This window comes from Chrysemys picta, chromosome 16 (assembly GCF_011386835.1).
Source record: "Chrysemys picta bellii isolate R12L10 chromosome 16, ASM1138683v2, whole genome shotgun sequence".
Taxonomy (NCBI): domain Eukaryota; kingdom Metazoa; phylum Chordata; order Testudines; family Emydidae; genus Chrysemys; species Chrysemys picta.
The window spans coordinates 19,062,189-19,077,166 of NC_088806.1; the positions used below are offsets into that span (position 1 = coordinate 19,062,189).

The following is a 14,978-nucleotide window of genomic DNA, read 5'->3' on the forward strand; positions in this document are numbered from 1 at the left end:
CTTTATTCCAGAATAAAAGTGATTTTATTCCAGATTAGGTACTCAGCTACATAAACGCAGTAAATATTCTTGAATAACGTCACTTCCTTCAGAATAGAATGTCCATATGGAAAACTAGTCATTCAGGATTACCTATTGCAGAATAGGTATTCAAGAACAGCTATGTGGGTCAATTTCCCCATGTAGACATGCCCTATAATGCTGTTCTTTCAGATACATTCTTGTTAAAGCCATCCATAGATGATAAACAGCAAGACAGCTAAGAAAAGCAGGAACACCCACCAGAAACCTCTTCTCATTTTGGATTTCCACCAAAACCAAGTCTTGGAACAGCTGTACTACAAGAAAAATTGTAGAGAAGCTGTTGTGCCGTGATCCATTTACACTTGTTTAATTATGGGGCAGAAATCAATGTCTCTTTAGAACACTTAAAGCCAACTGTTCTTTTCAATTTGTGGTTGAGACCAGCCTTGCCCTACAAGTACCACATTACAATCAGAAGCCTTGCCAAAAGGCATCACTCACAGAAAGAAATCATAATCACTAGCCCGTCCTTTCACTTTTGCTCCAGATATAAATGGAAGACATTTGGATACAAGAAGATTGATCTCTCCAATTCAAAGTTTTCTCTGCTGGCACAATGTCCAAGGAACATGACATTGACAAGCTACCATATAATTGTCAAAGCCTTTATTGCTTCAACAAAAAAACCACTTCCAAGATTTTGCATTTTATTCTGAGAAATTTATTCTTTATTTATTCTTGCTCATCTTCCCTTCTTGACCAGCACTGTGTCTGGGTATTCCTTCAGCCCTTCTGGCAGGTTTCCATCCACAGAACGATGCACACAGTGCACATTAATCAGAAGGGGTCGTGTGCGCCTCATTGATCTCCATCCTTGGACACTTGGACAGCAGCTTAGACCAATGCAAATCTTATGAACTGGTCAGCTTCTATCTTGGGTATCATCCCTTCCGAGATACAAATGCCACCATCCTCACTAATCCATTGGATAACTTCTACACTAGGATTGAAAGCTAAAACTGTATGAGCTCACAGCATTGCTGGCCTGTATCTTTGTTTGGTAAGCCAAAATGACAGCTTTAAAAGTGTACCTAATTTTGTATCTACTGAAAATATTTGCTGTAGTACAGGCAGTTCCATGAAACTGTATTTATCGCTGCAGTTTGAATCAATAAATACTCAACCACTCATTTATACGCCATTCAAACCAAAACCAAGTGCAACTACGATCCTGTCATTATATATGAGCTGTGCAAAAGCCAAGAATAGCAGGAGGCAACATTGTCCCCTTTGCTTCACCAATGTATATTTAAATGGGAAATGATCAAAGGAAGCCATGAACGGAAAAGTTAACTGCAAGAGATTGGGAACCAAAAAAATGAAAGAGAGGAAAGTTCTGCAAGTGGACAAGTTTACAAACAGGAGGACAACGGTTGCTCAGTGGCTGGGATGGAAGCAAGGGACAACGGACACTAGCAATTGGGCACTGAGCCCTAAGAAGCCCAGATAACACTAACACAAACACACACACACCAGTATATTGTTCTAATAATTGATGTGGAGGATAGTGGGTACAGGAAACCATTGGTACATCTCCAATAACACAGGCCAGTACAACATTGCCAGTGGATTCAATGCATCCTATCGTAGGAGATATGAGAGGAGCAATAATTTCAGGACTCCTGCTTCACAGGATGTCAGTTTCTAAAAATGTATTTGCGTTGTAACCGGTGAAAGAGGGTCATCGGTGTCACTACCTGATCTCTTCATACCAGCCAATTTCATATGTAGCGCGTAGGCACTGTGCAAAACCATCAGCTGACATATCAGGGTAGGCTTCAGAATAAATGGTAGCTCAGAACCATGAGAGAAAATCCTCTGTACTCCCTTGAACTGTTACTTCTACTACTCTAAATTCATAGATTGCAAGGCCATAAAGGACCACTGGGATCATCCAGTCTGACCTCCTGCATAGCACAAGCCAGAGAACTTCCCCCAAAATAATTCCTAGACCAGATTTTTTAGAAAAACATCCTATCTTGATTTAAAATTGGTCAGTGATGGAGAATCCCTTACAATCCTTGGTAAATTGTTCCAATAGTTAATTACTTTCTCAGTTAAAAATGTAGGCCTTCTTTTCAGCCTGAATTTGTCTAGCTTCAACTTCCAGCCACTGGATCATATACCTTTCTCTGCTACTACGAAATATTTGTTCCCCATGTAGATACTTATAAACTGTAATCAAGTCACCCCTTAACTTCTCTTCGTTAAGTTAAACAGATGGAGTTCTTTGAGTCTATCATGATAAGGCTGTTTTCCAATCCTTTAATCATTCTCATGGTTCTTCTCTAAACCCTCTACAATTTATCAATATCCTTCTTGAACTGTGGGCACCAGAACTGGACACGGTATTCCAGCAGCAGTTGCACAAGTGTCAAATATAGCATTAAAATAATCTCTCTACTCCTACTTGAGATTCCCCTATTTATGCATCCCAGGATCTCATTAGCTCTTTTGGCCGCAGTGTCATATTGGGAGCTCATGTTCAGCTGATTATCCACCAACAAGCCCAAATCTTTTTCAGAATCACTACTTCCCAGGATAGAGTCCTCCATCCTGCAAGTATGATCTACATTCTTAGCTCCCAGATGTATACATTTACCTGCATTAAAATGCATTGTTTGCTTGTGCCTAGTTTACAAAGCAATCCAGATCACACTGAATCAGTGACCTCTCCTCTGCTTTATTTACTACTCTCTCAATTTTTGTGCCATTTGCAAATTTTACCAGTGACGATTTTATGTCTTCTTCCAGGTCATTGATAAAAATGTTAAATAGCACAGGACCAAGAATCGATCAATGCGGGAATCCATTGGAAAAACACCCACTTAATGACAATTCCCCTTTCACAACTACATTTTGAGACCTTAGCCAGTTTGTAATCTATTTAATGTGTGTCATGTTAATTTTACATTGTTCTAGGTTTTTTTTTAAATCAAAATGTTGTGCAGTACCAAATCAAACACCTTAGAGCAGTGGTCCCCAATCTTTTCCATCTGGCGGGCGCCGGACGACAAGCCACCGAGGACCGTGGACGAGCATCCGCCGAAAGGCCGCCGACAAGCGGCAACGTCAATAGACGTCACCGCCAAAATGCCGCCGACAAGCAGCGTCATCCAGAGGCGTCACCGCTGAAAAGCTGCTGAAAATCAGCGGCATTTCGGCAGCAACCCCTCTGGATGACGCTGCTTCTTGGTGACATTTCAGTGGATGTTTGTCCGCTGGCCAGTACGCGGGCGCACACAGATGCCCCGGCAGGCACCATGGCGCCCAAGGGCACCGAGTTGGGGACCCCTGACTTAGAGACATCTTAAGTCTATTACATCAACACTATTATCTTTTTATCAACAAAACTTGTAATCTTATCAAAAAAAGATCTCAAGTCAGTTTGACAGGATTTGTTTTCTATAAAAACATGTTTATTTACAATTACAATGTTACCTTCCTTTAATTCTTTATTAATCAAATTCATATCAGCCATTACCTTGCCAGGGATCCATGTCAAGCTAACAGGCTTATAACTGCCTGAGTGATCCTGTTTACCCTTTTTTTTAAATTGGCACAACATTAGCTTTCTTCCAGTCTTCTGGATCTTCCCCAGTGCTCCAAGCCTTATGGAAAATCAACATTAATGGTCCAGCCTGCTCATCAGCCAGTTCTTTTAAAACTCTTGGATGCAAGTTATCTGGATCTGCTCATTTAAAGATGTCTAACTTTAGTAGCTGCTGTTTAACATCACCTAGAGTGTTATTATGTCCATATGACGAGACAATATAATCTGTTCCTCCCTCCCCAATACAGAACATAAACATTTATTGAACATTTTGCCTTCTCTGTATTAATATTGATAATTCTACCATTTCCATCTAGTAATGGACCAACACTATTGTCCGGATTCTTTTTGTTCCTAATGTATTTTAAAAACTCATTCTTATTGTCCTTAACTCTGCTGCCCACAGATTACTCCTTGTGTCCCTTTGCTTCCTTTATCAATTTTCTACATTTCCTAGCTGCTGATTTATATTCATTATTATCAACTTTTGCTTCCTCCCATTTTTATATGTATTATATAGTTGCCTTCACATTCCTACTAAACCAGTTTTTTTTTTAAACCAGTGCAGCCTTCTTCCTTGAGTGTGGCTTTTTGGGCATCTAGTAAGGTGTTCTTAAATAATTCCCAATTTTCAATCACATTTTTCTGATTAAGTTCTTCCTGCCAGCTGATCTGGCTCATAACTGTTTTCAACTTTGTGAAATTGGCCCTACTATAGCACTCTGTGTGTGTGTGTGTGTGTGTGTGTGCGCGTGCACGTGTGTATGTGTATTTTACTGGTCTGGACTTAATTCTACTTGCACATTATAAATGTGATCAAGTCATGATCACTTGCATCTAAGCTACCATTAACTTAGTTCTGTGATTATTCCCTCTTCATCAGTTAAGACAAAGTCTAATAAAGAATTCCCCCGTGTTGGCTGCAACACTTTTTGAGTTAGGAAATTATCATCTATAACATTTAGTAATTCCAGAGATGTTTTGTACTGGCAGCGGGAGACCTCCACCATATGTCACTCACATTATCACACAGCTTTTTTCCTAGACATTATGGTCTAAATAATACTGAGTCCTACCTCAGTGCACATTTCTATGATTCTAGATAGGTGCATAGGGATGAGGTTGTCTGGTTCCCTAGTGTGTTATGGTGGTCGTTAGCAGACATCAATACTCCATCTTGTGCTTTATCTGTTAGGACATTGATCCATTAGCCTAGGATACTATTGGTGAACTTATACCTGAGTCCCCTGGTTAAATGGGAAGGTTGGGAGCAGGGTCTCTATCTAAAAGCAAAAGGGTGTGACACCCCACTGTTAATCCTGTTTAATGTGGCTGTTACAGCAATGAAATCATGGGCATTACACCCATATGAAACTGAAGTGAAGATATGTTAATTCCATTGTCTCTAGTGATCATTATTTAGAGATTAATGAATGTACTTAACCTGTCCTAAACAACATCAGCACAGCTACAGAGTAATAGACATTACAGATGATTAGATATGCCACTTGCCTCCTCTGTGGGCAAGAATCTGCGGTTCTTGGAAGTGTCTTAGCAAACCTCTGTTCTCTATTAATATCTCATCCCCTTCCCTTTACAGGTGAGATTTTATATTTAAAAAGCATGGAACAACCACTAACTTTGCAAAGACATCAACTCATAGTGCTTTGGCATCATCTTAACTTCCAGTAAACCCCAAAAAAGCGGTTTTCAATATATTTGCCAGCTTCGTAAATTGTGTATTAAGCTCAATTACTACTGTCACTTTGGTTTTATTTATTGTGTATTGGGAGCGGAAAGCGTGGAGTACGCCAGGGACCTACCTTATAGAGTTCATGAGCTAAGACCAACAACAGACAACCATTCAGACACAGTACTTTAGGTGATGGATCAGTACAGTACGGGGAAGGATTTTATTTGCTTTACATTAATGGAATAGAGACAGTGGATAGGGAATGAGTGCTGGGGCAGCAAACCTGGAAAAGACTGATCCAGCAACCTAACCCCATCGAGCTGGGGAAGGGGGAAGAAGCATTAATGAAAAAAAGCACTTCGCCTTTAAGAGGTGCGTTAAAACTGAGAGACTTCAGCGGCAATAAATGCATTTGATGAGGAACTAGAAGGAGAGGTTGGATATATCCTCAACCTATGAGGACCAAGGGCTAGATTTTCAAAGGTCTTTAGGCACCTGAAGGATGTAGATAGGTGACCAAGGGGATTTTTAAAAACACCTAACCAGCTTAGGCACTTCTGAAAATCTCACTAGGCACCTATCTACATGTTTAGGTGCCTAAAGACCATTACAAATCTGGCCCCCATATTCCTGATGATTACAGAGGGGGAAAGATGCAAAGGGGATGGTTTTTGACCAGCACAATGGAACCCCACCACTCCTGAGGCCTTTTGGGCACTGCCGTCGTCAGCATTTACTAGGCATAACTACAGGTCTGAATGAAGCAAAGGGGAAGGGGACATGAGGAAGAGATGACTAGAGTGGGGTGAAATTTTTCAGACAAACAGTTCAGTGATAAAAAAAATGCAGTTTCGGTAGACACAAAAACATTAGCAAATTTGAGACGAATACTTTCAGCCACTCACAACATGGCCAGAGGAGGAGACGGTGTTGTTGTCATCACCCCTATAAGAGTTAGCGGTAGATCATTGACCTGGGTTGTCAGAAGCCGGTTACTGAATCCCTGTCCTGGAACAGGCCTGAAACAGCCTGTTTGGAAGCACTGAAAAGTTTCAGGTTCAATTCAACCCAAATCAATTTTCATTTTTCAGAATTGCCACCTAAACAAAAAAAAAAAAAAAAAAAAAAACCAACCAGCGGGTATTTTCCCACCTCTAGAGATGACAATGGGGATCTAGCCCAAAGCAGAGCACTGCAAAGAACTGAAGGTGAAAGCTGTGTCCACTCTGGACTTTCTTCCTTAAAATCCCATGCCTTTGTTACTCCCCATGCAACTCCTACTGTGGACAACAGGACTAGATGACACGAAGGGTAAAACACCAGTGGTACATTGTCTACATTAATGCTCCTACCCTTGCTACCACCAAAGTAACTGGACCAACTGGGAACTAGGGGAAGAGACCAGCACAGACAAGGCTGAAATGGAATGCAAGAGGCATCCAGCCAAAGTGTCAAATTCCTCATCAATTCCATGGAGGAATCACTTTCAGCCTATATACTGCTCTTCAAATTTATCTCCTCCAACAGCAGCCATATTTCCATTCACAAAGCCCTCAACCTCAGCTCACAAGCACTGTTCACATGCTTCCCACTTCTCTTTCACTTAGCGCACTTCCAGTCAACAAACTACACATCTAATCCACTCCACATGCCACAGTGAAGGCACAGAAGGATTTGCACTATGCAATAGCTGAACTGTGATTCCTAGAAAACACTCGAAGTCCATGTCTATGCCACTGCAGCTGTGACGCTGTAGTGTAGACACTTCCTACATCAACGGAGGGGGGTTTTCAATCCAGGTATGTAATCCACCTTTCTGAGAGCAGGAGCTAGGTTGATGGAAGAATTCTTCTGTCAACCTAGCTGCATCTACATTGGGGGTTAGGCCAGCCTAGCTAAATTGCAGGGGTGCAATTTTTTTCACAGCTCTGAGCGATGTACATAGGTTAATCTAATTTTTAGGTATAGTCTAGACCTAAGACTAAAACAGAAAAATGAGATACTAGAACAATTCAAGGAGTGCTTTGCTATGAGAACAAAATGCTGTTTGCCTTTCAGATGATTGTTGAAGGCAGTGATACTCAGATTGCAGCTCGAGAGTCACAAGTGGCTCTTTAATGCGTCTACATGCAGCACATGATATTAAAACACTGCGATTTAATTATTAACCAATCTGCACTGTAAAACCACTTCCTTATACAAAAGAACAGAACAGAGCACATGTCTCAGTGTCTCTAACAATTGTGGATTTTTATGAACAATCCCTTAGTGAACCTGTAAGAACAAAGCAAGGTTCATTCAGTATAAACCTGCAATACTTGTGAAAATTAATAATGGTTGGTAGTTCAGGTCCAAAATTTATTCCTCCTCTAAAATTGCTGTGATCTCAAAGGATATTCTGTAAATTCTATCTTTAAAAGCATGCACCCCAACCAAAAACAACCGCCTACAAAACCCAACTGTGATTGATTTTATGGGCCTGGTCTAAAAACAGTGAGTAATTATATCAAACACATTCTTGGAGCTGGGCTTATCCCTAATGACACTGTTGATAATGTCAATTCACCAAAGAGGTAACAAAACCAGAGTAATGATAAGATTCTTCTGCACTGGCCACAGGCTGAGGAGGAGTTTGGTGGATAGAGGACAGTATTGGCCAAATGCAGAAGGTCAAAAGCTATAATAATAAAAGAAACTGCATTGTCTAGTTTCTAAGTGGAGTTTACTACGACACAAGAAAAAATAAGTAACAATAGATTCTGACAGCACTTAACCAAGCAGGGTTATCACAATCAAATACATGCTGATCACGATGACAGACTCTTGGTATTCTTCTTTCACATGTGCTACAAGTATCACCTGGTTCACAATGTTTTTTTTATCCACTGATCATTAATCTAAAATAAACAGTCTTACAGATAGGAACAACTACAAGTTTTTCAAATAAATAAATAAATAAATAAGGGGGGGGGGAGAGAGAGGAGCATCTTTATAAATCAGAGTTGCTCGGGACTTGTCACCACAAATTGGATATGCTGACATTTTAAGACAGTGAATGGTTTATTAAAACGATCTTAAAAAGTTAGCAGCAGAAAATCCTTTGCAAAGAATAAGAGAGAGAGATGACAAATGCACCCAGTAGCAGATTCAGTGCTTGGTTGTTATCACTAACAAATGGAACCAGCAAAGCATGGCTCATGACATTTCTAGCATGAGTAAGATGTTCCCTTCTGTAAATATATATTCCAACTCTCCTCTTCCCACAAGGCACCTTGGATAGGGAGTCTGGGCGGTTCATCACACTCAGATCCCATTTTTTCTGTCTCTCTCTTTACACTCTCCTTAAAGCAAGCTATTGCCCCCACTCTGCTGCCTCTGGGATTCGGGATGGAATTCCCTTTGGAACCAAATCCACTCTATAAGGACATATTGAATCTGGATTGAATCTGACAACGCAGAGAGCCACCACTGGCATAAACGTGCATATCAGGAGTCTTATTCATTCAAATAAAACTCACACTGAAGTGCATCGGCTGCCTTGCACAATGCAAAGGAATGGGACTAAATACCACTACAGCACTACAGCTTCCAGCACACTACAGAACACAGCATACAGCTCACTCACTGCCAATGTGAAGTCTACAGCCTGGTCTACACTAGAAAATTAAGTCATCTTAACTATATCGCTCAAGGGTGAGAAAAATCCACACACCTGAGTGGTGTAGTTAAGCCAACCCAACCCCCAGTGTAGACAATACTAGGTCAATGGAAAAATTCTTCTGTCGACCTACCTATTGCTTCTCAGGGAGGTGGACTACCTATATGGATGGGAGAACTCCTGTTGGTGGAGGTATGGAGCCTTCTCACTTTGGTGTTAGTCTTGAAATTTTACCTGCTCTGCAAAAAGGAGACTCTTTTCTCAGGAACTGTGTTATTCACTGGAACCCACCCTGCAGGGCAGGTGGAATGTGAATGCTCCAGAACTGCATAGGTAAAGGGCTATTATAGTGAATCTGCAATTAAAGGGACACCATCAATTTGAGTGCTAGTCATTTAAAAAAAAAGATCAATAGGTGCTTCTCCTGCCTCTTATTTCTCCTGTGATTTTCTGTGGTGTCACAACCCCATTTTCATATTCTAAAAGATTTTTCCCTCTATGGTTGCTATGTGAGGCCCCAGTTCAGTAAAGCACTTAAGTATGCACGTAAGCACATCCCAATTCAGCAAAGCATCTAAGCAAAGGCTTAGCTATGAGCCTTTCACAGCAGGGCCTGAAAGACGCACCCGAAACAAAGAAAAGCAACTGACAGGGGAAAACCATGAAAACGACTATACACAAAGTGATGTCAAATGCACAAAATAAACAAACTAAAAAAAAAATGGACATAAATCTGTTTTCTTGCCCATTTCAATTATAATAATCATAGCTCAGATGGGTTTAGATTACATTATTTGGAGAGGGATATGCACTCTAAAAAGCTTGAAAACCACTGCACTAGAGTGATGTTTGGAGTTGAAAGTGTCCCTTCAAAGTTGTGACAATTTCTATTTCACAGCCTGACTGTTTTTTCACCAGCTTTTATAAAACAGGCTACTTTAAATCTGAAATGCTGTTTGTTTAACCTTAAACTAGAATAGGTTTGGTTTTGTATCTGAATAATTAGATGGGCCATTTTTGAGGTAGAAGATTTTAAATTATATCGATAGTTTGGAGATTATTCTAACTCATAAGTCAAATAGATTTTGGCCTACAGATTTCAAATCTGCTTTACAGCCCAACAAAAAACAACAGATAGGATTCGTTCAGCCCACTTGGAGACCCTAATTTTTGTTTATTTCTCAGGGTACATTATAATCCGCATTAAAAGTTTTGCACAACTTGTACATTCTCTGCTTACCCCTATGGAGCTTAAAAAGTTTTCAAGTACACTTCTACCCCGATATAACACAAATTTGGATATAACATGGTAAAGCAGTGCTCCAGGGAGGCGGGGCTGCGCACTCCGGCGGATCAAAGCAAGTTCGATATAAGTTCACCTATAACGCGGTAAGATTTTTTGGCTCCCAAGGACAGCGTTATATCGAGGTAGAGGTGTATAGTCCATAGACTTTGAAGGCACACAGGTACAGCCTGTCCATTCCAGAAGCCTCAGCCACTTCCTGTGGTCATTTAAAGCTCTGTGCTTATCACTACGGTTTGCCACTCCAGTACTGTCTACAGAGTTTGCAAGGTTCACAGGCACATCATCCCTTTGAGGATTTTATACTAGTCTGTTTCCTAAAAGAAAGTCACCACTGTTATCTTTAGAGAGAGACTCTCCTTCTCTAGTAAAAGGCATGTTAAATATTGTCAGTATTTTTAAAAGGTGGAAACCTAATTTAGCTTTGGTGGAAGGAAAACTAGACTTTACTTGCTTTTGATGCAGTATCCACTCTTCCCCAAGAAGGCTTCCTCAGATCTCAAGCATTTGTGTGTTGCTCTAAGGGCTTCTATCTACCCCCTTCCTTTCTCAAAGAGAGGGAGAGAGAATGTGTATGTGTGTTTAACAACAGTGGTCCTGTTACCACAGTAACTGGATGCCCTGAAAATACCAACCATTTATCTAGCAACATTTTTTAAATGGTGCAATCTTACCCAAAATCACCTTTCTTGGGCTGAACTTTTTAAATAAAATTGTAATAAGTATCTCTACATTCAACTCTTTTGCTTCAGAGCTATTAATCTGGCTTAATTTGTATAGCCCCTAAGATGGAAACAAAAATAAAGAGATATTTCAAAATCTGAACATCAGCGAAAGAGAGTATTTTGTATACTGACAAACAGAAACCTTTCCCCAAAAAATCATTTAGAAAAACCCTAATCTTATCTGGGAAATAATTCTCTTTACACTCATAAAATTATATTTTCGGATGGGAAAGGGGGGAACAGAATTTCCTAAGTGCAACTGGTGGGTGAGAGTCTGCCAAGCACAGCTGAGTTTGAGCCAGCCACTTTAAAGCTCTTGTGTTCAAAAGCTTTTGTTTGGTAATCAGTTGCAGAGTGAAATGACAAAATAAACGTCTTTTCAACAAGCCATACAAAAAACACAAACTGTATCCGTGTACTGTGCCCATCTTGGACTGCACAAGTGCTACAATACAAACCAGAGTGAGCTTTTGCTGCCCATTTATCTGGGAGCTTTAATCTGTAGTTGCTGCGATAGCGGATTTCTCTCTCACTTTCTACCACATTATTCACATTTGCAACAAAATACTTATAAACATTTCAGAGCTCTTATATTTATGTGGATTCAGACCAAACTAAACAATTGTGTTTCAGGACCTGACTTTTAAACATTATGACTGGTTCTTGTTTAGTGGGCATTTTAAAAGATTTTTGTAAGCTGCTGTAACTAGCTCAACATCAATGCTAGTAGCAAATCCAAGGTACGACCAAGAGAAATCGGTTTCATAATTTTTTTCCCCTTTCAATGTTTTGGCCTGACATGGACATATCCTGCCACAATATCTCCCCACAGTACTACCATTCTGTACACTATTTTATACGTCTCGTTAAACTACACCAACATTAACACAGGGTCAAATTCTTTCTGACCCCTAGTATCCCAGGTGACTGAATGGAACCCTACCCTAGACATCAGGAGAGTACGTGAAAAGTTAGGGTGTTCAGTATCTCCCCAGCAGGAATAATACTCAGCTCTGCTGATCTTTCCATCTCTTTCACTGAATCCAGATGCTGCAAGTTTCTCTGCTGTCTAAGGGCTTGCGTACACTGCCCCACAATTCGGACTACGGGGCCCTGAATAGGAGCACGCACCAAAGTACTAAACTGTAATTCCCCCGCAAGGATACCGTGGGAGCAAACTAAAAGGGTCCTAGTGCGCATTAATGTAATGCTTTTCGAACAGAACTATGTTAATGCGAACTTTTAGATTGCACCTGCAGCATCCACACGGGGGAGTTACAGCGCAGCCCCAAACAGTGGGGCCGTATAGACAGAGTCTAAGTGTGGACTAAAGCAAGAGAATTGAAATTGAGTCTGCATAAGGAGAAAGTCAGGTGGGTTGGGTGGAATTATTTGGAGGAATGGGTGAGTGGTTATATCTCATCACTTAGTGCCATGGTCCCGGTGATGTCAGTTTAGTTCGCAGAAACACTTTAGTGGGAGATTCAGGGGCACAGAACTTCTCAGCAGGTGGCCCATGGTACACAGCCTTGGGGTTCGCTGCAGCTTCTGGATTCATCAGGCGGCTCAGGGATGGCTGGCTGAGAGGTGGTGACTCCTTCTGTCCAATGTGCAACTGCCCACAGTGATCCACCTCCTCGTCATTTAGGTGGCAAATTTCGGAAATGCGCTCTCCTTAGGCGACCCTTGAAAAGCACCCTGGAGCTTCAGCAGAAACAGCAGCCTTCCTCCTCGGCGTGTCATTATGGGCATAGAGCAACAGAGGCATTATGGGCATATAACATCAGCGTCATGCACGCTGTACTAGCTACTGGTCCATTTCTTGGTATGGTCTCAGGTGTTGGCTATCACCTAGCAGGGCCCAAAGCTGTACTCTTCAGGACCACAGGCAGCACATTCACAGACGAAATCCTCTGTATACTGAAGTGGAACGTTCTGGTGGCCCACTTGAGAGGGTGAGCTTTAGGGAAGGATACCAGGCTTATCTGCTGAATCAGGCTCCTTAACCGAGTTAGCTACTAAGCTAATAATGCTTGATGTCTTCAAACACTTTCGAAGTACATATGTGCTATGGCCCGAGGTGCAAGGTAATAGAAATGCCCTATATTTTAAATTAAGGCTAGGTTTTTCAAAGAGACCTATGGCAGTTAGGCACCCAAAACTTACTGAAGTTCAACTCCTCTAGGCCCTTTGGAAAACCTCAGCCTAAGTCCTTAGATTGTTAAACACAATCCAGTTGGCTGAGACCTGGGCGTGTAACCTCAAGTAGATTTGTAGTCTTGCCTTGTTAGCAATTTCATTGCTCTTTTAATCTATCATCTAGTCTCCAGCTGGCAACAACAGGGTGATATGGTATCTGTGAGATGCCCACAAAGTACAAGCAGTTTTAAAAGCTACTCATCTGTGAAATTTCAGCCCCTTCCCTCACTCCCAAAGGCATTCGTACTATTTTGTGCAAAGATAATTTGAAAAATGGACTTCCAACTTTGTGGGAAAACACCCCCCTCCCACATAACACAATTAAGATAAGCTGTGACCTACTGTCAATAGGCCTACGACTTACACTTACCCCTAGTCTTCAGGAACCTGACAGTAGAGATTATAGAGATTCAAAATGAGAGGGAGAAACTGCAGCTATCCCGATGCCCACTACTGAGTCAACAAACTGTGTGCTTAAAAAGGGCCAACTTGGGTAATGTTAGGGGCTAAACATGAGGTAGAAAAATAACCAGTACCTTCCGGCACTACATCCACTGTAATTTACTTCCACCCAAAGTGCAATAGGTCTCCCCACAAGCATCAATTCCAGTCAATATAATAAAATCATTTGCACTATTTGCACCTGAGGATATACAAGAATGGGGAAGAGACCCTAACCCTATGTAACAGAAGGGGAACCCGGGGTACAAAGAGATTAATTTACCTGTCCCAGGCACGTAAGATACCGCAGTAATAGGTGCCGTATAAGAACTAGAACCTCAATCTCCTGATTCGCAGTTACAAGTTTTTATCAACAGAATATACTGTCCTCCGTGTTCACACTCATACACTTCTTCTATTTATTCATATTTTGTGTGTACACCTAACGTATGCACACGTCCCTAATACGTATGCACATATATGCATACACTCTAAGCATGCATGCAGATACAAGCTCATCTCTCTGTTTCAAGCTCAGTATTTCTTTCCTTAAAAATTATCCACCTGCTGCACAACACAAAGCATCCATTTGAGGCCTACGTCAATGAAGAGGTAAAAAAAAAAATGCACACCAAAGTAGCAACACATCAAAAATATTATGAGGCCATGTTATTTAACATAATGCAATCGTTATGCAATGTAAGGGGGGGGAAAAACCATGACATTTACCTGACAAGAGATTTGCACAAGGTAGACCAGTTCCTTGGATTCACAGCCGTTCCTTGTTACTTCATTCTGTTCCTCCGGGAGTGAAAGCTACACCAAGGAGCAGGGAAGGGGGAGGGTAGGAGAGAAAGAGAGACAGAGACCAGGTCAGTGAGCAGGGATAAGCCAGGCATGTAATAATGCCTGAAGCACCACATTCACATCAACTTGCTCTGAGACATGCTGGGTATCAGGAACCAGGATTGTGCTTGTCTGACTGGAGTTGCAAGACTGAAAATATTCAGTATTCACCAGATATACAGACCTTGCAAAACACAATTTGATTTTGTATCTCAGCTGACAGGTTTTTAAATATACGGTGCACCAGTCAAACAATTGTCAGCAAGCACAGAGTGAGAGCCCAGGATTAAATCTCTAGAAGTCTGTAAAACTAAATGTCCGCTGGAAATATCCCCATAAATATTCATGCATCAGATACCAGTGATCTTTTTTCTAACTAACCACTTTATTCTATTTTTATTTTATATGCTGGGGCAGGCATCAGATAATAAAATATGTCTCCAGATTTCAACATTATCAAGTAATTTACCACAACA

The 14,978-nt window shown here is 41.0% G+C and overlaps 1 protein-coding gene across 1 annotated transcript in view; it reads right to left on the bottom strand.

The window, feature by feature from the left end:
- ARHGAP32 (Rho GTPase activating protein 32) overlaps nt 1–14,978 on the bottom strand; it is a 410,242-nt gene that overhangs the window by 132,645 nt on the left and 262,619 nt on the right. The window contains 1 exon segment of the mRNA XM_042851949.2: nt 14,386–14,472. Coding sequence (XP_042707883.2) covers nt 14,386–14,472 — 87 coding nt within the window.